Genomic DNA, 23,785 nt, shown 5'->3' on the forward strand with positions numbered 1-23,785 from the left:
GGCGAATTTGAACTGAATAATTAGGCTATAAAGAGTACGTAAATTTCATTGATAAGCTAGATTATATTAGATTATTTTTTTTTTTTGATATTAGCATGTTTCTAGTGTTACAAAAATTGTGGACATACGTCCTGAAAACATGAATTGTGAATTATTATCGAATAAACTAATTATGGATTTCGTTTAATACAGTTTGTATGCCTGTTTGGTTTTAGTTAAGCCAAGTTAAATTTGTCATCAGAATATGGGGTGTCAGTAGGTGAAGTATATTCATGGGATTTATGAGACTTCTGACCTGGTTGGGTGGGCATGATAGGCTATTCAACATCTCTTGGTCTATCTTAATGAAGAATGTCAGTGACAGATTTGCCTCTTTTATCTTCCACTTCCTAATGTCTCTATAAAGCAGCACGTATAAAATAAAATAACTACAATGTAGCGGGAAAAAGTGTCATGAAGCAAGAACCTGCCCCTCCGACGAGCTGACAGGCCGGCCAAAGTACGTGCGCTCGCTTCAATAATATTAATCGGTTTCTACTCCGTAGGTTGTATGCTACACTGAAAACACATACAACGTTTGGGTAAAGTTTTGTGTCGTTTTGGCCGTTTTTACACTGTTGGGCATGATGCCGAAAAATTCAAATTCATTTGAAATATATGCCGGCAAACACATCAACGCCGGACTTTGGTGTCGGCGCCGCCCTGTTGTTGTTGTTTTGTCAACGCCCAACGCAAAACTTTACTCAAACGTTGTATGTGTTTTCAGTTTTAAGGTAAGAACAAAATCAATCATCGCTTGCTTCCCTAAATGTCAAATTATAAAGGAATGCCAGAGCCTCTTTGCAAATCCGCCTGCGTTCTTCTTTAGGAGGCTCTGACATTCCTTTATAATTTGACATTTGGGAAGCAAAGCAAGCGACGATTGGTTCTGTTCCGGCCTTTACTGCTTCAGATGTTGTTGTTGTAGCAACGCAATTATTTACATATTTCAGTTATCTGGTGCTGGTTCCTTAGTATCCAGACTCAAAATTTTTGCAACATGGACTAGTTGTTTTATTTACGATACCCAGCAAAAAGTTTGCATCCGCGGATGCAGTTGAATCACTACAAGTGTACAGTACAAGTGCCGTTGGAGTACATCTTTTTCTATGAATTCACTTATGAATTTTAGAGGGGAGCGCGCAGCTAGGATGCACTCCATTTTGCTTCCACAGCACACAGCTAGGATGCACTTCATTTTCGATCCAAATCACAACTTTTGATGTAGTGTTTCGGATTGCATTTTTCGTCAGTCTAAAGATGCAATAAAAATGCAAGCCATTGCGAAATATCCCAGAATAAATAAAATGCATTTATTATTTGTGTAAAACAATAATACAAAGAACTTTATTATATAAACACAAATTAACATGGTTTAATTAGAAAGGTTAGCTAAAGCTATCTGTCATTTTAATTTTTTTCTTTCGAGTGTTCCTAAAACTTCAAAATTATATACACAATCCGTGTATGTGTGTGTGCTGTTTGAAAAATATGCCAAACAGTTTTAAAAACGAATTCAATGATTTTTAAAATTGTTTTTAGAACATTTGTATGGAAGAAATTCTTCCGCGTTGCATTGAAACAATAATTTTATCATATCCACAATTCAATTATGTGGAGAAACTTTGACACTTAATTCATTTTTCGCGTTTTGTATAACATGCTCAAAAAATGTATTGTAAACAAACCCACTGGTTGCTATTGTGTTTACTAATTTTGAAGTTTTAGGAATTCAGGAAAACAAGGGTTCTATAGATTGTTTTCATTTAAATCTACCTCTTTACTTATACCATGACAAATTAAAAAAGTTTCCATTAAATTCAATCACAGTTGAGTTTACTTTCTCCAATTAATCCAAGCGCATATGATTTTGCTTCATCATCCTAAAGGTTTTTTATGTTGCCTTCCCATCACTAGTTCAGCTTTCGAAATGGACTCCAACTGCACTCTACTCCATTAAAAATTTCCGTCTCGTGAACTACCGCAAAAATTTCCACAACTTAAGTTTTAATTTCTTAGAAATGTATACACTCCCTCTTATTTTTAAAATAAATGATTTCGCCAGCGGCGGGTAGGGATCAACCAACTGTTTTTTTATGGATCTCTAAAGCAACTGCTTATGTATCCAACGGAGTGCATTTTTCATAACTCCGTATGGACTGCATCGAAAAATGTTGTGAAATCATAACTCCACGTGCACAACTTGCAAAATTTTTTGCTGGGTAGTTTTTATTACGTTAATTTTTTTTTCTTTTTTTGAAAATGAAAATTCTGTATGTATGTACAAAGACATAGAACTGTAAAGATTGGACATAGTGCATACTGCAGTTCAATTTTACTATTATACCATAGAGGGTGTTTGTGTATAACAGACAACTAACAGAACACGACGGCAACAAAAACAAGTATAACATAATTTTATGTCACCATATTGGAACATAACATTATGTTATACCTCCAGCGCCATCTGCCGATGTATAGTAGCAATGTAAATGTCCCATCTTGTTATATTTTATGTCTTTGGTATGTACATATCTATGTATGAAATTGAAATTTGTCATAATTTGAACATTAAAATCAAAAAATATCAAAATGGGATTGACACAAGTCGGTCACCAAACGAAAAAAATTGTAATCAGCTGTGAGCTCTGACATACCTTTTTTATTACACCATGGGTAGTAGCATGATAGAATAATAAAAGGTAGGCCACAGCTAACCGCTGATTGCAATTTTTTTCTTAAGAGGTCGTCACATAAGCCCTCGGAACATACGGTCCGTTTAGTGACACGTTGGGACACGCGTTGTCCCAAAACAGTTAAATTATGTTTAACTTTAAAGTCCAATTTACATATGCACATTAATTTTATTTCGTTTTGCGAAATCATAGAATCAAATGAAGTGTATTTACATCTGTTTTTTGCGTCATTTGCTTACGCACACAATCGCACATACACACTTATACAATAACACAAACACACGCACACAATATATTTATTCAGAAAAATAGGAATTTCACAACACAAATGTGTATCAAATAACTTAAATTAATTCTAAAAACAAAAAAAAACTTAATTTTTGCAAGTTTTTTAAACATTTATTTTCACTTTTGTCATCGTTTGAGTATTTTTGTTTTTCTACAACACACACAAACAAACAAAGACATCATAAAACAGTTGCATTTTTTGGTAGTTTATGACAAAAAAACTGGGCTGCTTATAATAGTATGGTGTTTTCGTGCGTTGTTTAGAATAAATGACGCAGCTATCGTCATTTATTTTTGTATGGTAAATGACGCAAAATGTTGCCTGTTTTAGCAAATAAATGACGAAAAAGTTGCTAATGTAAATTGGACATTACTCCCACATTTTGTTTCAACACTGGCACAGTTTGCGAATGAGAACTAAAACGGACAACGCGTTTTTTGAGCAGTCATCGTCTGAAAACGCTCAAAGTTTCTTTTCAAGTTTCTGCTAAGTTTACATTTACGAAATCCACTCGATTTCAACTGTCTATTCCATAGCTCAAACGTCAAATGAAATCTCATCTGAAATCCAATGGATTTCATTTGACGTTTATGCTATGGATTTGACAGTAGGAATCGAGTGGATTTCGTAAATGTAAACCAAGCATTCGTTAGTGTCCACACACGTTAACGTGAAATTTAAGTTTTTTTTGCGTGTCCTCTTAATTTTACCATTCGCGTTTGTTGTGTTTCTCATACCATAAAAACAAACATACATACATAAATAAACTAAAAAGAAACACAAAATAATACCACTCTAGTGGTATAGTATAAGCTGTGTTCCTTTACTTACCTGAGGTTACCATTTTTAACCTGCAAAGCGTTCCTTAACCCCGAAAAGTGGCAATACTGGAAGCAATTTTTAAGAGAGTGAGAGAGAGCGAAAATGGCTTTCTCTTCTACCACAGGCTACCAGAAAAATTTCTGCAGGTAAAAAATGGCAGAACTGATTTTTCGACATTTGTTTGACGATTATTTCACAATGAAGAAGAAAATGGACGAAAAACACAAGAAAAAGTCGAACGCTGACAAAACTATGTAAATTAAAAACTGTGAAACTGTGACGTTTGAACAATGGAGTTGACAGTTGAAATCGAGTGTATTTCGTAAATGTAAACATAGTATTATGCCACACGCTGAAACTTGCATTAAAAACTTTCCTATATTATAGGGTTCTTAGATCGAGTTACCCACTACAGTAAATTAATAAAATTACTCCATTTCTCTACTCTAATCTAAAATTACTCGACCTAAGAGCGCATAATTTCATGAAATTTATTTCGCTGTGTGGCAGGGAGCTTGGAATAAATGAGCAGCTATCGTCATATATTTTTGTATGGTAAATGAGGAAAAGATAGCCTATTTTAGCAAATAAATGACGTAGGTTTGTTGCGTCACATAATTTTTGTGCTAATGTAAAAAGGTTTTTATTTTTGTATGTTAACCCAGATAAAGCCACTGGGCGTTTAAACGCCACAAAAAATGGTTGCAAAAATTGACGTAAAACTCTGCTTTTTTCGAATATTTTTGTGGGTTTTTTTTGCATTTTGTTATAGTATTGTCTGTTATCTGTAAGTTCACGCTGATAACACTTCATTTGACCTACGCATTTCCACGCAATTGGCCAAAAACCCAAGCTATTCAAAAAAATCGACTTTTTTGTAATTTTCGACTTTTGATGAAAAATTTAAATATGCGATAAAAATTTAATCAAAAATGTTAGAATCATATAAAGTCAGGGATTTGTTAGGAATATAGTAAGAGTATTTTCTCAATCAAAAACCAAGGGATTGGCATGTAAGGATACACCTATATTACGCTCCAAAGTTTTTGGAACTTTTAAAATAAGGCCAGATTGCAGGAAAACTATACGTTTTAGAGAAAGAAGTTATTTATTAAAAAATGCTTAAAAAGTCTCAAAAATATAAATTTCATTAAAAATTTTAAGTTTTCTCGCAAAAAACATTTTCGGCGCTAAGTGGGTTAAAGATGTAAAATAGTGCGAGTTTCTGCAAATAAACGACACAACACCCCTAAAACCTGAATAACTTATGATGTAAAAGTGCTATAAGTTACACGTGCTATCATTTTTCGTTGAATAGTCGACCATTTCAAAGACATAGAACTGTAAAGATTGGACATAGTGCATAATGCAGTTCAATTTTACTATTAAACCATAGAGGGTGTTTGTGTATAACAGACAACTAACAGAACACGACGGCAACAAAAACAAGTGTAACATAATTTTATGTCACCATATTGGAACATAACATTATGTTTGGTATCCAGCGCCATCTGCCGATGTATAGTGGCAATGGAAATGTCCCATCTTGTAATGTTATACATCTTTGACCGTTTAAGATGGGACATTTACATTGCTACTGTACATCGGCAGATGGCGCTGGATACCAAACATAATGTTATGTTCCAATATGGTGACATAAAATTATGTTATACTTGTTTTTGTTGCCGTCGTGTTCTGTTAGTTGTATGTTATACACAAACACCCTCTATGGTTTAATAGTAAAATTGAACTGCATTATGCAGTTCTATGTCTTTTACCGTTTAAACTTTTTGACGCCGTTAAGATAAACAAAAGAGTCTTTGTTATCATTTCATTCACGGTTCCAATAGTTCATTTCACAAAATCCGACCATTAAACAAATCCGTTTTAAAACCATTTACGAGGTTACTTTGCAAATAACAAATATAATTATATTCTATTCTGACTAAACAATTCCAGTCAGAAAGACGTGCACGAAAATAGCATAACGCGAGGCAACAAATAATTAAAGTAATACATATTGTTTTTTGTGTTCATTAAAAAAACAACAACAAATACCACAAGAATTTAAAAAACGTTTAATTGTATTAAGAAAGGTAAGTGCAATTCAAGTTTTGATAAAGTAATTAAATCTGAAGAGTATTGATGTGTTTGCGATAATGACGAAGACTAGAGGTCTTTGTTTAGTTTTTTATTACGTTTTTCTATGTTAATCAGTTGGCGGTGTTTTTGTTGTTTTTGCTTTAGTTGGCTGATTCTTTTGTTTGCATTTGATATGCATAGAAAATAAGAAGTGCGGACAGAGAAATTGCGTAGAAAAGTAAGAGGAACAATATATTAAATTTATAACAGTATTTTTCGTTGTTGTTGGTTGTTATTTATCCCGTTACATTTCTTGATTTTTCTAGTAAAGGGGATATAGGATAACCAAAACGACCTGTAACAAGTAAATATAATAAAAGAAGAATAGAATTAAGGTACAGTAGTCCAAGAAAAATATTGTACCTTACAAAAAAACACCAACAACAATAACTCTTTGTTTATTTCAAATTTAGCATCTATCATTGATATTGATTGGGGTTAGTATTTCGTCATTAAAAAGTGTTTTGCAAAAAAAATGGCACAAAGAAGTGATGCAAAAAACACTGTTGAACATTAATGAATAAAGCGGGTAATGAAGAAAGAGAGGGGCGTTTAACCCAGACAACAAAATAAACTTATCAGCTGAAATATTAGCAATGATTTTTTTTCCATTGTAAAACCAGTTTTTTGTGTTTTATATTGCTTTCACCCTGTTTCGGGCTTTGATATTGAGTATTGAAATGTATTATTATTTTTTTAGTTTATGCAATTTATTAGTAATCTTTTTGGGGGTGTTTGTTTAAACAAATGCTTTTGTTATCAACATTAAAATTCCATGCATGAATGACTGCAGATCGGAAGTTATAGTATTTTGTGTGTTAAGCACTATGCAAAAACGTGACAGCTGTAGGAAAGAATAATGCAAATAACCTAAGATTTTGAAGATTATAAACAAACATAAGGAAACAAGTTTAGTTTAGTGACTCCATCCGAATCGATATGAAGTGTTTACAACAGGTTATTATTTTGGAACTGATCACCACGATACCGATTTCATAAGGGGTGGAACCAAACCAGCCAAAATGTGTACCTTTAGACGCTATTTTTTCGAAACTCTAAGTTTAGAGTTTCGAAAAAAAAACGGTTTCGAGTAATCAAGTCCACTTTGTTGAAAATATTGTTTCGAATGTTGGCCCACGCATTTTAAATTTTTAGCAATGGACAGATGCACAAAAGCTTTTGGTAAAATTAGAATCTTCTCTTTTATGAGTTCACATAACTTCTGTAATAACGCATAATTTTTCAATAAATCTTTTTGGGAACAAAAGAGATTATTCGAATTGTAGAAGCCAAATCAAAGTCGGCAAAACACTAGATCTTATTGTCCTGAAACACACAAAAAATATATCGTCGTCCTTTCCATAGAAAAGTCTTAAAATCCCGGCTGAAGGCCGGCCACTCAGAAAATTTTGAGGTCAAGTGTAGGGTAAAGGTGTGTCCCTGCGATTTCATGCCGATTCCAACGATGTATTTCTTTTGTTGGGGAAATGTACACTTACCGAGATATAGGCCTCCGAAGTTCCGAAAATTCCCTTGTTTACTTGGGGAAAAATTTACGATTTACAACAAAGTTTGTTTGCGTAGCCGAAATTCGCTCCTGTCCATAGGAGAAAGTTTTAAATCCCCGGCCGAAGCCCGGCTACTTAAGAAAACTTGGGATTTAAAGGAAATTTTTGTATTTTTTTTCTGTGAAGGGTCGGTAAAGGTAATTTATTCCTTTTTTATTCTGGGGAAATTCCATACATACCGAAATATGAGCCTTGAAAGTACAAAGAAAATAGACATGTCGCCCGACTTGTTCCGAAGGTAAGCAAGCGCCCCCTAATAAAGTGTGTACCGTTATGGTCAGCGCAAGAAGATATAATCGTTGGTACACATTTCGTAGTATTGTTCCTATGGAAAATAAAATATGAAACGAAGCGATTGGAAATGTTATTTAAAGTATTTTTACGTATGCTGGTTTTATGTTAAAATGCGTTTTAGGCTAATGAGATGATCAAAAATGTGCCTTTTCGAAATAATGGGTTTTAGACCCAATTATAATTGGACGAAATCTAGTTTAGACTATTTTGAGTCGATTTAGTCCTTCCGTCCGTCGTCTTGGTTGGTGGGTGCGCACGATAACTGCCGAACGGATCAACCTATTTCGCCCAAACTTTGCCGCTCGTAATATTTTGTCTAAAATTAAATCACGAACGAGGATGGCCCTTATCAATCCACTCCTTAGGGTGCCTTTCCTCCCAAATATTCACTAAAATAGTGCCCACGCTGACCTCAACCGATTTGATCCATACTTTGCACATTCGAATATTTCTATCAGGCATAGATCAGATTCAATACGTTTCCCAAGAGCGTCACAAAATTTTTTCAATTTTTTACAAAAATGCGTTTTATGTCTAGCTTTTGGATCGTTTTAAATTGTGTTGCAACAGATAGCCCTCGTGTCGTCTAACCCCAAATGGAAATTTTTTTCTGGGGCAAGTCAAAACTTCCTGAGATAAGGGCCCAAAAGCTCAAAAAAGCCCTAGCGGAATCATCTAAGTAGCACCTCGTAAAAGTTCTTCCATGGCACACTTAACCAGGTAGTGTCATCGTAAAATTTTGAATATGTTATGTCAAAACTTTCTTTATGTTGTTGGGGAAATTACAACAAAAATATTTTTTATACCCTCCACCATAGGATGGGGGTATATTAAGTTTGTCACTACGTTTGTAACTACTCTAAATAATAATTGTAGACCACACAAACTATATATATTCTTGATCAGCGTGCAATTCTACATCGATATAGCCATGTCCGTCCGTCTGTCCGTCTGTGGAAATCACTCTAGCGTCCGAACGGATTGACGTAGGTGGATGAAATTTTGGGAAAATCTATTATTTGTACGTAGGACTTTTGGTATTGAAAGTGGGCTATGTAGGTCCACGCTTTCGTATAGCCCCCATACAAAATGACGCGTGACGCGTCGTCGTTTTAAGGAATTTTTAAGATATTTGTCCCATTTTACCACCGAATTGGTTGTAATTTGGTATTTTGTGTCTCCAGAGTACAAAAAACATTCCTACCGAAGTTGGTTTATATAGGTCCACGTTTTGGTATAGCCCCCATATAACGCCCCATATAAAGTACGCGTCATTTTAATATATTTTGAATGTATTAGTCCCATTTGACAACAGAATCGGTTGCAACTTTGTATTTTGTGTTTCCAGAGGCTAAGAAACATTTCGACCATAAAATGTTTATATAGGTCCACGTTTTGATATAGCCCCCATAGGACGATATCTCCCGATTTTCGGTATTTTGAAGGTTTTGGCCTCATTATCACACCGAGATGGCTGAAATTTGGTATTTAGTCTTCGTTGGGGATATAAAACTCCCCCCCCCCCCAGAGATTTTAAGGTATAGGTCCGCGACATCATATAGCCCCCATAGAACGGTGACTTCCGATTTTCGGTATTTTGAATGTTGTGGCCACATTAATCAACCGAAATGGCTGAAATTTGTTGTGGAGGGTATAAAAAGTTCGGCCCGACCGAACTTAACGCTTTCCCACTTGTTTTTTTTTTAATAAAGGGATTTGACTTTTCGTATTCGATCAGCTGGTGTGATGCCACTACCTGTGTTGCAATGGGTTCATCCAAAAGTACATCAAGTTTCAAGAAGGTTTATATCGGACAAAACATTTGGCAACTTCCCTCACAAAAGTTCAACATTTTGGCTTAAGTGCAGTTAAAGGCCTGTTCGAGAATCGTTTTGAAATTTTTAAGGAAGGTTTCTCTTGTGGTCCTGTTTACAACGATATAATTTTTTCGTGAACAAGTTCTTGCTTTCTGGTATAAAGACTCAAAAGGTTAAAAATCGTAAGGTAACCACCCAACTAAAAGGGCTAGGAACGATGGCTATCAAAAGGAAGGGACTGGACTTACCATCCTTTGTACATCGTAATATTACTCTCAAACTTAAATCATATTTGAATATAGACTAAAGTGGACAACTTTTTTCAATGTTCAAAATTTTCACTGAAATGCAGTTTAGGGACTGTTCGAGGATTGTTTTGAAATTTTAATCGAAGTTAGTCCTAGTGATTTTGATTACAACGATATAATTTTTTCGTGGGCAAGTCTCTAGTTCTTGACGTAATGGTCCAAAAGTGTTAAAAAATCCAACATTGACAACAAATACGTTGAAATGCCTCGTCCCTTTAAACGTTATTAAGGTTATCATAAATTACCACTTGGGATTCCCAACGTAACCATTTCTCACATTTCTAGCTGCAAACATCGTTGTACTCCCCCTAAATTTTATAACCTATTTCTCAATTTACAAAAAGGGAAATCATTGAATTGATAATCCAGCAAATAATGCAATCGAAAACATTGCATTACTTCCCAGAAAAAATACCTAAGACACATTTGAGAATCCTAACAAAGAACCCGATTATTGTAAAAAAAAAAAAACAATGATAACATAATAACGAATTAGTCATACATAAGAAATTGGAACAATAGTACTCAAGGTTGCAAATAATATTCACTTTCTATGTGCAATATCAATTTCAAAATGTTTTTGAATGCAACACAGGGGGAAAGATATTTCTTCGGAGATAATACAATTGGGTAGTACTTTGAGGTCAATGACTACAATAATCACAAAAAATAACTAACTTAAAATTATTTTGGAGATAATGGTATCAACATTGTTCTTCGTTCTGTTTATACACCCCCATTTTGGAGTTTTTATGGGGCGTATATCTAAGCTAAAGATATTAATGTGAACTAAGGGGGAGACTGCAAATAAATTGCTATACAAATCATTAATTCCTTTTTACTTTTTTATTTTTTTAATTAGAATTTGTCCTCAATCCGCATTTATCTAAAGAGGAACTTTAATCCGGTCAATAACATTGGGACGCATTTAACATGATTGTGACTCGATACGTGCTAATATTTGTAGCACGGATACTCACTGAAACCCTGGCTCCTTCTGACCGACCTTGGGGAATATTTTTTTTTTTTTTTTTGTTAATATTTGATTAATTTTTATTTTCAATCACTAAAAATTCTACAGTAAGAGGAGTTTGGCAGTAATTCGAACATACTTGAATTCGAATCGTCTTAGAGAAACAGACCACAAGTTTCAGATTGATTCTAAATTTTGTGGATATTGTTTGTTGAATGGAAGATGAAGAAATTTCTTGGATATTGCTATGTATGTATTATTGCTCAGTGATTAGTACAGGAACAAAAAAGAGAGTATAAACAAATTTATAATTAATTTCTCGTTGAAGTTGAGCTGAATGATCGACGATTTTCTCTGCAAGTGAAAAAGAAAGCAACGATTCGAATCCACAAAACCACCAAATTATGTGAACTGTAATATTGTAATTAAGCGACATAAGCTTTGCCACTGATCTCTGATTTTTCAAATGCATTGTGTTTTATGCAGTGATGAGCTTTTTTTCCATTCAATCTGCATTGCTTCCACAACAAACGCTTTTTAGCACAGCCTTCGGAAGTTATAAGTTTAGCTTGAACGTCAATATCACAGCTTTGGTTAGGGACCATCTAAAAGCAAAGCCTGACTAAGAAAGTAGAAAATCCCATCTTTAACATTATGCAAATTAGGTTGGCGTAGGTGTTCGAATAATAGAGATATCGCAATGGTCGGTAATACATCCCTTTTTTCCAAGTTCTCTGCAATCACACTACAGATCAGAATTTTGATCGGATCATCACGAAATTTTCTCACAGAGATAGAAGCTTATTGATGTTGATGATGTCGATAGTAGTCAAATATTAAATTAAATATTAATTATTTTGGTTCAGTTCGCCTTAAGTCATTTGGTATAAAAGCCAGATAGGTGAAAACTTTCGTATCTCCCTAAAAGAAATGTTTTCGAGTGAAAAGATAATGCACAGAGGTAGTGGTGTAGGGTATCACATAGTCGGCCCCGTACCGACTATAGCCTTTTCTCACTTGTTTCATATGTTTTCGAGGACGTGGGTTCAAACACCAACCCGGCTCATACTGATTTATTTGTTTGAAAAAATTTGCCGCTTGAACCTTTTTATCATATATAGTTCTTGTCCTGCTTATTATAAGGAGAAATAGTTTTTCACAGTGAAGCCCATATTTCCGGGATATGTATCCTGAACGTTTGGAAAATGTTTCGAATGTGGGGCTTCTATAATAGAAAACTCTAGGTAGTACAAGCCAGCTAGTAATACTAATAGTCCCGATTAAAAAATATAGTTTAATTGGAAGTGAGTACATAACCATAATTGTGGTATAACCCTCGTGGAGAGTATTTCACGATATTTTCTTCTTTAAACGTCAGGTTAGGTTAGGTTTAAGGATGCGTAGCTGCTGTGATGGCAGCCACTCCACTCGGAGACCATTGTGATCATCCTGAATGTTGAAACGGATTATAGTTGTGGTTGTAATATAAAGGAGATGTAGTTGTGTGATGGTAGTTGTGGGTAGACGAAGCTTGTGAGTGATGTGGTTGTAGATGCGTAGAATCCAATAGTTTAGGTGTGGTGGTGATGGTATTGAAGGTGATGACGGGTGAGATGTAGTGATGTATAGGCGATGTCTGCAGATTGGGTGTAATTTTCGGATGCAACTGTAGGAGTAGAAAGAGATTGTAGATGCGAGTGTAGATGTGGTAGTCAGATATAGAAGTAGTGAAATTGTAGTTGTGAAAATAGAGGTTAGTTGTAGCTCGGACGTGGTTGACAATGCTACTGTGTAGGGATGGTGCTTGTCCTGTTCTCAGCACGTTGGAGCCATTTTAGGTCTTTTGCCATGTGTAATAGATCCGACGGCTCTGCTTGGCTGGTTGGATGGTGTCCACACCCATGGTGAATTGTCTTCTAGAAAGGAGCATAGGACAACGACATAAAAGGTGCTCGATCGTTTCTATTTCTTCCTCATCCTTGCACAGCCTGCAGTAGTCAGCAGTGTGGTCTGCTTCCCATTTGCTCGTCATGGATCCTATTCTGCAGTGACCCGTGATGATCCCCACTGCCAGTTTAAGGTCTGATTTCCTCATTGGGAGCAGTGAGGCGGTTCAAGTCAAGAAACGGGATTGGCTAGATTGCCTTGATATGCTGCAGTTTGGTGTGTTTTGCCATTGTTGGCAGAATTTCTCCCGACATTTTTGCTCTATTGTTTTCCTGAAGTGGCACAGTGGTGGCTTGATGAAGTAGTCGATTTCAATGGTTTGTGACTCCGATCCACAGCGTGCCAGTTCGTCGGCTGCCTTGTTTCCTTCGATGTTGCAATACCCTGGGACCCAACACAAGGTGACGATTGATTTTAGTGGCTCCAAGCGTGTTCGCAGTCTAGAACAGCCGCGGACTTGATGTACTGGGACTTGAGTGATTTTAGGGCCGCTTGACTATCAACGTAGATAGTCACCGGTCCAACTATTTCCCCTCTCATGTTGTTTATCAGTTCCGCGGCCTTTCTGATCGCAAAAACTTCGGCTTGGAAGACACTACAATATTCGTTCAGCTTGTATGATTGTCGAAGACCAAGGGATTTGCTGTAGACGCCTGCTCCTGTGCCTTTTTTTAATCCCTGTGGGGTATGTGCACCTTCGTTGCCTCGAAGCACATTTGTGGTGATATATAATCACTAATGTTCCCCATGAACCTAGCTCCTTAAGACGAAGTGCACTCATTGCTGCCAGTTCCTGTACTACTAGGTCTAGCGGATGTAGATCCATTAGCACATTCAGGGCAGCTTGTGGAGTGCTCCTCATGGCACCAGTGATTAGGACTGTTCCCCATGAACCTAGCTCCTTAAGACGAAGTGCACTCATTGCTGCCAGTTCCTGTACTACTAGGTCTAGCGGATGTAGATCCATTAGCACATTCAGGGCAGCTTGTGGAGTGCTCCTCATGGCACCAGTGATTAGGACTGATGCCGCTCTTTGGACGCTGTTCAGTTTGTTTAGATATGTCGTTTTGTTGAGAGCATTCCACCATACCAGAGAGCCATATGTAAGAATTGGGCGTACAATGATCGTATATATCCAGTGGATTACCCTTGGTCTCAGACCCCAGCTCTTGCCAATGGAATTTTTGCAGGAGTATAGAGTTATTAGACCTCTCTTGGTGCGCTCCTTGACATTTCTTTTCCACGTGAGTTGGTGGTCCAGGATAATGCCGAGGTATTTGGCTTCCGAAGAGAGTTCCGTCCAGCACTAGTAGGGTGAATGGTCTGACCTTCCTTTTGTTTGTAAATAGAACTAGCTCAGTCGTTGACGAGTTTACTCCGAGGCCATTGTTAAGTGCCCATCTTGATAACTTGACCAGAGCTCCTTGCATAAGTTCTGATAGTGTCTGTGGAAACTTCCCGCTAAACATGATGACAACGTCATCAGCATATGCGATTGTCCTTATACGCAGCCTATAAAAATCCTTGACTATTGCATTTATCACTAGAAGACACAGTAGTGGTGATATGACACCACCTTGGGATGTACCTCTGGTGACATGCTTCCGGATGGAACTTAACGGATACTTGAATTGATTATTCGACTGCTAAGCATACTATCAATCCAATTGACCAGTGTGGACGAGACACCTAGGTTTATCAGAGACTTGTGTATGGACTCGAGTCTAACGTTATTAAAGGCAGCCTCTATGTCAAGGAATGCAGCTAGTGTATAGTCTGAGCCATCCATATTTCTCTCAATATATCCTACTACCTCGATTAACGCTGTATATACCGATTTGCCTTTTAGGTAGGCATGTTGGGCGGAACTTAGGTCTGTGGCTGAAAGCTTGGCTCTGATGCCAAGATCCAGCAGCCTTTCTAAAGTTTTCAATAAAAAGGAGGAGAGACTAATTGGTCTGTAGTCTTTTGGAAGTGTGTGACTTGACTTCCCCGCTTTAGGGATGTATACCACAGTTACTTCCCTCCAAAGAGCCGGTATGTACGATAAGCATCAACAAATTGCGAATTTGGAATTAATATTTCGTTATATTTCTTCTGGGGTACTTTCCGCACAAATATGACAAAATTTAGAGTCCCAGGATTTAAACTTTATTTAATTTTTTTTATATTTGTTTGATCTTAACCATTTGTAATCCCGATTACAGCCATAGGAACAAATCGATTATACGAACAGCTGGCAGAAAAATCTGAAGGCCTTCTCGTCCTAATTAATAATAATAATAATAATAATAATAATAATTGTTCCACAAACATCCCAGGCGGGACAGGGGAGACTTCTCTCATATGAATGAGTGCACCCCGATTCATATTAGCTCAATGATACGGTTTATCGCCGAGTCCGAACGGCGTGTCTAAGACACCACTTATAGAGAAGTTGTACAAGGCTGAAATACTCAGAAAATGTCGCCAACATTACTGAGGGGTATTTTGCCATCATTGAAAAGTGTTTGATGTTGACTGGCCGGGGAATCGAACCCACGACCTTCAACGTGCAATGCGGGTGTGCACACCATTGCACCACGGTGGCACCCAATTACACAAATTAAAAGTTCATACTTTCCGAGATATGGGCCTTTGAAGTTCCCGAAACTCCCTTTTTTATAACATCGTCATTTTTGATCGCATATTGGCAATATGGGTACCATTGTAAAGCTTGTGGTATACACTAACATATGCAATACAATGTATCTCCAAGTGGCCGGCCTTCGGTCGGGGATTTAAGACTTTCTCCAATGGACAGGTGCCAATCTCAGGTACGGGAACAAAATTTTCTTTTAAATTGTAGTTTTTTCATGTATCCGGCCCTCGGTCGGGTTTTAAGTCTTTCTCATATGGACATTTTTTAAATTGTAATTTTTTCCAAGTAAACAAGGAATTTTCGGAACTTCAGAGGCCCATATCTCGGGAAGTGTGGACTTTTCCCGACATTTTTGATATTTTTGTAATCAGGACGAGAAGATCTAATCATGGTAATGGTTCGGATTTTTTGACCAGCTGTTCGTATAATCAGTTTATGCCCAAGATATTCTGTTCTTAGAGAACAGAATCTTTACACGGTCTACTGTCTATAGAAGCACTTTAAGAGGGTCTTCTGTGTATAGAAGGACTTCTACTACTATGCCAATAGAAGACCTTCAGGTGATTTTTTTTTCATAAGTCATTTTATAATTATAAGTCTTATTTTGCCAAAAGACCGCATAAAAAATCCCAAAAAATTCCCTTTTAGTTAAAACCAGTCTAATGTCCACCGTTTAAATATCTTTGTTTATAGAAGACCTGTAGAAGGTTTTAGGCATTGGTCGTTTATAAGTTCAACCGTCCAATTTTAATGGTGAACTTACTCTTTTTATATCCGCACTATAAAATATTCTGAAACAATTTTAGGAAGACTAGTTTTTTTTGGCCATTGGGAACCCCAAATGCGAAATTGTAGTTGATTCGGTCAGAAAATGTAGCTAACAACTTGAAATCACTTACAATCGGATGGTAGAGTGATTACAACATACGGACAACCCGAAATCAGCTCTTCAGCAAATGCAGTTGCTTAAGGGAAAAAATTGGTTCCAGAAAACTATCAGCAATTTGTTAATGCATCTTCTCGCATGTGATTCCCTACACAAAAAAATAAAAATGTCGGCGAAATTAAAATAATACCTCAATTTTGGACACCCTGCACTTTCTTCCTTGTTTTGTTAACTAAAGATAGAGTTACATTAGGCAAATATTTGCTCCAGCGACCGGCATTGTGCGCTTACTGAGATCAAGTGGGTGTTAGTAATACATTGAATTTATGCTCACTTGCTCTCAGTAAGCGCACAATGCCGGTCGCTGGAGCAAATATTTGCCTAATGTGACCTTACCTTAACAAAATATATTGTGTTTATCGTGAATTATTCTAATCTTTTTTTATTTTATCTTTTTAGCATTCTGTCAAAACATCACCACCTTTAACAAAATGCGTGCAGTACTAGCTTTGCTGGCTTTGGTAGCCGTAACACAAGCCGTTTCATTAACTGAAGTTATTAAGGAGGAATGGCATACATATAAGGTAAGTTTTACCTTCTCTAGCTATGAATCATGATATAAAACAATATGTCTGGTATAATTAATTATATGTGTATAATAATAGTTTAATTTATTGTCAGCTTTAACACATCTAGAAAAAGTGAACAATATAATATAGAGGGATTTTTGTAATATTTTTGTGTTTGCTTTTCAATATTAAACTGCAGCTTGTAAACTTGGTGATCTTATCAAACTTTCATTCAAATGTGTATGCATGTGTGTTCCCATACACCAATGTAAAGCTTTTTAAGTAATTGTTGATTGTAAATGCCACCCTCCCATTATAGAGGGTGAACTAAAGAGGAGGCGGTAGAGTTATTGAAAAGTTTAAATGTTAGAGAGTTTAAAGGAGGCAGTTTTAGCAATATTTGGAGGTTCCCTGTACAGCTACAGTGAAGATACTTTTCAATAACAGATATACGTATGACCAATCGACTTTTGTCAATGCAAATGACCAGAAGACACTTCATTTTTTAAAGTTTTTCATTTGTTTCGTTTCGTATAGTAATTCCGCATTGAATATATTTATTATTTAGCAGATGTTAATTTTTGAAAATTCTCTTTTCCAGCAAAAAGTTTTGTTTTTCAAGCTTATAATTATTATACCCTCAGCCTTTAGGCTATGAAGGGTATATCAGGAAAAATGTCGAAAATTGTATTTTCCATTTCAAAAAAATCAAAAAAAAAATTTGATACTACATCAATGATTTTTGGTACATAGATTAAGAAAAAAATCTGCATTCCAAATCTGTTTTCGTTACTAACTTTGATCGTTGCGCGCAAAAGATATGACCGTTTTAATTATGATAATTAGAAAAAATTCTAAAAAAATCGCGGCTTAATATAGTTAGCTGTTATATCCTATTATCGTTAACTGAACTCGTAACCTTTGCGATGATGCAAAAAATAATCGCAAAGTCTCAATGGATTCGCGAAAAATCAAATTTGTTAAATAATTTCACGTATTTACAAACATATTTTTGAAACAATAGCGCTCATACTTACGAAAAATATATAAAAAAAATTATAACAGCATCCAGACATTTTGAGGAATAAAATGAAACCTATGTTGTGAAGGTTGGAGCTATAGTATTCATGTTATTTGCAAAAATACGAAGAAAATATTAGGAAAAAATTAAAACCATATTATTCTAATTTTATTTTTTTATGGTTTTATAGGAAAAGTTGGAGAAAAAAATGTTTGAGTTCTTCGGCATTTTCGTGAAAAATTTCACGCAATAATGATGATATTCCGTTGTAACAAATTTTTCGCTTATAGTTTTCCTATTGGATAATATTATTAGAACCTTATATTAAATCACAAGGAATTCCAATTGTGGCATAACGTTAAAATAATGTTATATTGAATATTACAACATTTGAGACGCATATGAACCGCGTAATTATGAAAATGACATGATGCGCATCCGATTTTCCAACACAGCGAATCAATCCCTTTTATTTGATGTACAGTTTGTCAAATTCTATTTGGCGGCCACGATGTACCATCTGCTGCATATTTGGATGCAAAATACAGTAAAATGGTTATAATTTCCGCGAAGTTCATTTACATTTAATGCGCATCCGATTTCAATAATCACCATTAAAAAATACATCATTCTATGCCGTTTCAACGCGATCCATCAAGAACCGTGGATGTAGCATCGCACTCAATTTTTAGAAAAAATCTATATATCTCTGGATTTACGAGAGTTTTTAAATATCTGTTTTCGCGCAGTTTAAACACGCGTATCGATCTATTTATTTATGTCGAACTGACACATCCAAACGCGTTTTAATAAGCGATATTTTCAAAATAATTTTTTGCAAATTTTCGAAATTTGAGGGGTATCATATCCGCCGATCTAGTGGGTGGATTTTTACGCGTCGTGGCTTGTTAGATTCGGAACGTAAAAAATTAAATTTACGCGGGTTTCCACGGAAATCGAATGACGTTTGGAAATTTTAAACCAAAAAAATAGGTTTTTGAGAAAAATTTACGCACAAAAATTTCGTGTTTGGTCGCAGATTACTGCGATCCTGTGAGGGCTACACCCTCATGTTATACATTAAAAAATGCGAAATCGCGAGTACTACAATCAAATAATAAGCTGTTAGGGAAATCCAGCTGCGCGTCCCGATTAGAGCAAAAATTCAAAAAAACCAATTTTTCAGGTTTCAAAATATCAGCATCCGTTTGAGGTAGATACAGTGGATATATTAAAAAATCATACATTAGAAACTTCAACTCTGAAGTGTACTCTTTAACTTCTCATTTGAGCATTAAGCTCTACATTGTGTTGTAAAACCACTAATTGGAAAATAACATAATGAAACCCGTTTAATTCAACGATTTTTTCCGATTTTTTTACATTAGTACGACCACAGCTTCCGCTCAAATTATTATTTTAAGAAACCCCTCGGTGAATCGGGCTAAAACAGTTTATTTTACCGAAATGCGGACAAAAGTTATGGTATAGTAAAACTAATCGCGAGTTACAATACCCCATACCTCAGTTTCAACATAAGTTAATTTTCTACAAAAAGCTTGATATACACTTTCATACGGGCAAAATGTGCCTCATCGAAATAATGGTTTTAGACCCCAAGTATGTTTGGACGAAATGTGTTTCAGACAATTTGGAGTCGATTGAGCAATGTCCGTCCGTCTGTCTGTCTGTCTGGCTGGAGCGCACGATAACTCTCGAAGGGATGAACCGATTCGGTTCAAATTTTGGCTTTCGTAATATTTTGTCCAAACTTAGTTTAAGTTCGAAGATGAGCTATATCGGTCCACTCCTTCCGGTACCTCCCCCACAAAAGTTCGAAAATGTTCGGAAAATTTGTACGCACGATAACTCTTGAAGGGTGTAACCGATTTGGTCCATATTTTGCCCATCGTGGAGCGTGTACCAGACTTAGATCAGGTTTTAATATGGACTCAATCGGTCTACTCCGTCGGGTACTTCCCACACTAAATTTTGGAAAAGTTCAGTTTAGGAACATCTCTCGAATCGCTTTGATTTTTGCTTTAGCAACTTGTATTCACTGTCCTCCATACGACGGTATAAGTTTCATCAGGGGCAAGTCCATACTTCCTGAGAAAATAGCCTGAAAGTTGCAAAAAACCCCTATGACACCGTGTGAGGAGGTTGGAGGGCAAAATAACTCTCGAACAGGTCTGCAGATTCGGTCCAAAGTTTGGCCTTAGTAATATTTTGTCCAAACATAGTTTAAGTTCGAAGATAAGCCATATCGGTCCACTCCTTCAGGTACCTCCCCCACAAAAGTTCAAAAATGTTCGGAAAAATTGTGCGTACGATAACCCTTGAAGAGAGTGGCCGAATTGGTCCATACTTTACACATCCTAATATATCTACCAGATATAGATCAGGTTCAAATATGGACTATATTTGTCCACTCCATCCGGTACCTCCCACTCAAAATTTCGGATACATGTTCACTTTAAGACCTGCTTTCGAATCACTTTGATTTTTGTTGAAGCAACTTGCATTGCTGCCTCAATTGCGATGGTAAAAGTTGTTTCAGGGGCAAGTTCATACTTCTTGAGCAAACATCCCTGAAGGTCTAAAAAACCCCTATGGTACCATATGTAGTGGATGGAGATCCATTCTTTTTAGTATCTCCTCCGCAAAACTTTTGATATTAAATCCTAATCAACATTTTTGTCAGTTCAAACGCACAAAATTTTTAAAACTCCCTAAATACATGCGTTTTTTGGAAAAAAATTGTTTCAATATACACAGGCTGAGGGTATATCTCTGTCGGCAAAGCCGACTGATACTTTTTTACTTGTTCTGTTTAGTCATTCAATAACAAATGCATTTGTTCCATGTTCAAATGATATTAACACATATTTATATCGACAACATTTATACACAGACATGAAACAAAGACAGGGAAACCCCCAAAAACGACTTCACTGTCCTTTACAAAAAAAAAAAAAAAAAAAAAAAAAAAAAAAACCGTTCACATCCCCCAATTTTTCAAACACAACAAATTGTTTTTTATGGCATTATTAAGTGCATAAAGCCACAAACACCAACCCTATCTCACGCTTCTGGAAGTTTATATTATCGAAATTTATCCCACACACATTACGCATTCTAATAAACAAAACTAGTTCTCTTTTTTTAAATGTTATCTTGGTGTCAAATTATAAAGAACTTCAAGCTATGTTTAAAAAAATCATAGTTATTGTTTATATTATATCTTGAGTTAGTCAGACATCCCATATGGAATATTATCGGCAGAGCCACCATGCATTACTCACAAAAATATGCAATATCACATGACAATAACAACAACATGATTTGATTTTGTTTAAGGACTACTTTGCCTTTTATGTTCATATTACAAAAAAGACGTCATATAAAATGCCGACCCAAGCCCAACATTTGTTGATTAAGTACTTAGTCAGCTTTGGTTTTTTTGTTTACCAGCTTGCATTCTTTGCTTATCATTACTACGAAGACGTATGGAATATCTAAAGAACATTTTTTTCTTGTCATGAAAAGTGCTGAACTCTCTTCATTTCAATAATTATTTATATGAGCAAAGTTTAAATTCCTTACTTTTTAATATTTTACAATCAAATTGATTGCAATACTTAATATGAAACGTGCACTAGAGGCTAAGTGAGTGACGGGCTTGTATATTCAATGTTTTAATTAGATCTCTGCCACAGCTTCCGATGATTATTCCTCATCTTGTTATCTCATTTTGCGTCTTATATATTTTTAAAACTTATTTATATTTTTATTTACAACAAGTCAATGATTTGGGTCATTATGCATTTACGCCATTGCTGCCTGCTTTTGCTTCCTTTATCAACAAATAAGAAAGTATCAATCAGCTGTGGAATTATACCGGAAATTCATCTGCCTAATATATTGATTTTGTGTCATGAAAAGCAGGAACAATGTTATAGAAGCCCATTATAAGGACAACCTTTAGAAGGACTTGTACTACTATGCCAATAGAAGACCTTAGGCGATTTTGTTTATACCCTCAGCATTTATGCTAACGAGGGTATATACCACTTTCATACGGGCAAAATGTGCCTCATCGAAATAATGGTTTTAGACCCCAAGTATGTTTGAACGAAATGTGTTTCAGACAATTTGGAGTCGATTTAGCAATGTCCGTCCGTCTGTCCGTCTGTCTGTCTGGCTGTTGCGCACAATAACTCTCGAACGGATGAAACGATTTGGTCAAAAATTTGGCTTTCGCAATATTTTGTCCAAACTTAGTTTAAGTTCGAAGACGGGTTATATCGGTCCACTCCTTCCGGTACCTCCCCCACAAAAGTTCGAAAATGTTCGGAAAATTTGTGCGCACGATAACTCTTGAAGAGAGTAACCGATTTGGTCCATATTTTGCGCATCGTCTTATTTCTACCAAACTTATATGAGCTTTCAATATGGACTCAATCGGTCCACGCCTTTGGGTACCTCCCACACACAATTTTGGAAAAGTTCAGTTTAGGACCTGCTCCCGAATCGTTTTGATTTTTGTTGTAACAACTTGTATTCACGGCCCCCCATACGGCGGTACAAGTTTCATCAGGGGCAAAACCATACTTCCTGAGATAATAGCCTGAAAGGTTCAAAAAAAACGTCTATGACACCGTGGGTAGTGGTTGGAGCGCGAGATAATGCTCGAACGGATCTGCCGATTCGATCCAAAATTTGGTCTTCATAATATTTTCTCCAAACTATGTTTAAGTTCGAAGATAAGCCATATCCTTCAGGTATCTCCCCCACAAAAGTTCAAAAATGTTCGGAAAATTTGTGCGTACAATAACTCTTGAAGGGAAGGACCGATTTGGTCATTACTTTGCACATTATGAAATTTCTACCAGACTTAGATGAGGTTCCAATATGGACTCAATTGGTAAACTCCTTCGAGTACCTCCCACACAAAATTTCGGAAAAGTTCCGTTTAGGAACCTGCTCACGAATCGCCTTGGTTTTTGTGTTAACATCTTGTATTCACTGTCCCCTATACGAAGGTACAAGTTTCCTCAGGGGCAAGTCCATACTTCCTGAAAAATAGCCTGAAAGTTGAAAAACAAACCCTATGACACCATGTTTATGGGTGGAAGCGCAAGATAATTCTCGAACAGAAATGCCGATTCCGGCCAAAATTTGGCCTTCGTAATATTGTTTCCAAACTTCATTTAAGTTCGTAGATAATCCACATCGGTCCACTCCTTCAGGTACCTACCCCACAAAAGTTCAGTCTGTTCGGAGAAATTTATACCTTTGGAAATTTATACCGATGAGATGTTCTTTGTGGTCCTGTTTACAGCCATATTATGTTTTCCGTGGACAAGTCCATGCTTCCTGGCATACCCACTGAAATGAACTTTAATCCTAATCCACATTTTTGTCGGCAAGTTCAAATGTCCTAAAAGCGCCACAAAATTCTGAAAAGACCCTAAATACATTCGATCTGTCCGTAGATTAAAGTTCCAATTCACATAGACTGAGGGTTATCTCTGTCGGCAAAGCCGTCTGATACTTTTTTACTTGTTTCATAAGTCATTTTATAGTTCCTATTTTGCTAAAAGACCTTTAGAAGGCCTTCTGTCCAAAGACAGGTCATCTGTTCACAGAAAAACTTTAGATGGTCTTCTGGGCCTATAGAACAATTTTAGAATGTCTTCTGTCCAAAGAAGATATATTGATTTTGTCTCATGGGTTTGTTTTAAAATACGTTGAATCTGACAAACTGAAA

General features: G+C 36.1%; 1 protein-coding gene across 1 annotated transcript in view; it reads left to right on the forward strand.

The window, feature by feature from the left end:
- Positions 1-5,647: 5,647 nt before the first annotated feature.
- Positions 5,648-23,785, forward strand: part of CtsL1 (cathepsin L) — a 48,486-nt gene continuing 30,348 nt past the window's right edge. Inside the window, exons 1-2 of the mRNA XM_073990950.1 lie at positions 5,648-5,942; positions 16,882-17,006. Coding sequence (XP_073847051.1) covers positions 16,914-17,006 — 93 coding nt within the window. The 5' untranslated portion in view covers positions 5,648-5,942; positions 16,882-16,913. The remainder of the gene's footprint in view (positions 5,943-16,881; positions 17,007-23,785) is intronic.

The sequence above is a fragment of the Musca autumnalis genome, unplaced genomic scaffold (assembly GCF_047663935.1).
Source record: "Musca autumnalis isolate F117 unplaced genomic scaffold, ASM4766393v1 scaffold_5, whole genome shotgun sequence".
In the NCBI taxonomy this organism is placed as follows: domain Eukaryota; kingdom Metazoa; phylum Arthropoda; class Insecta; order Diptera; family Muscidae; genus Musca; species Musca autumnalis.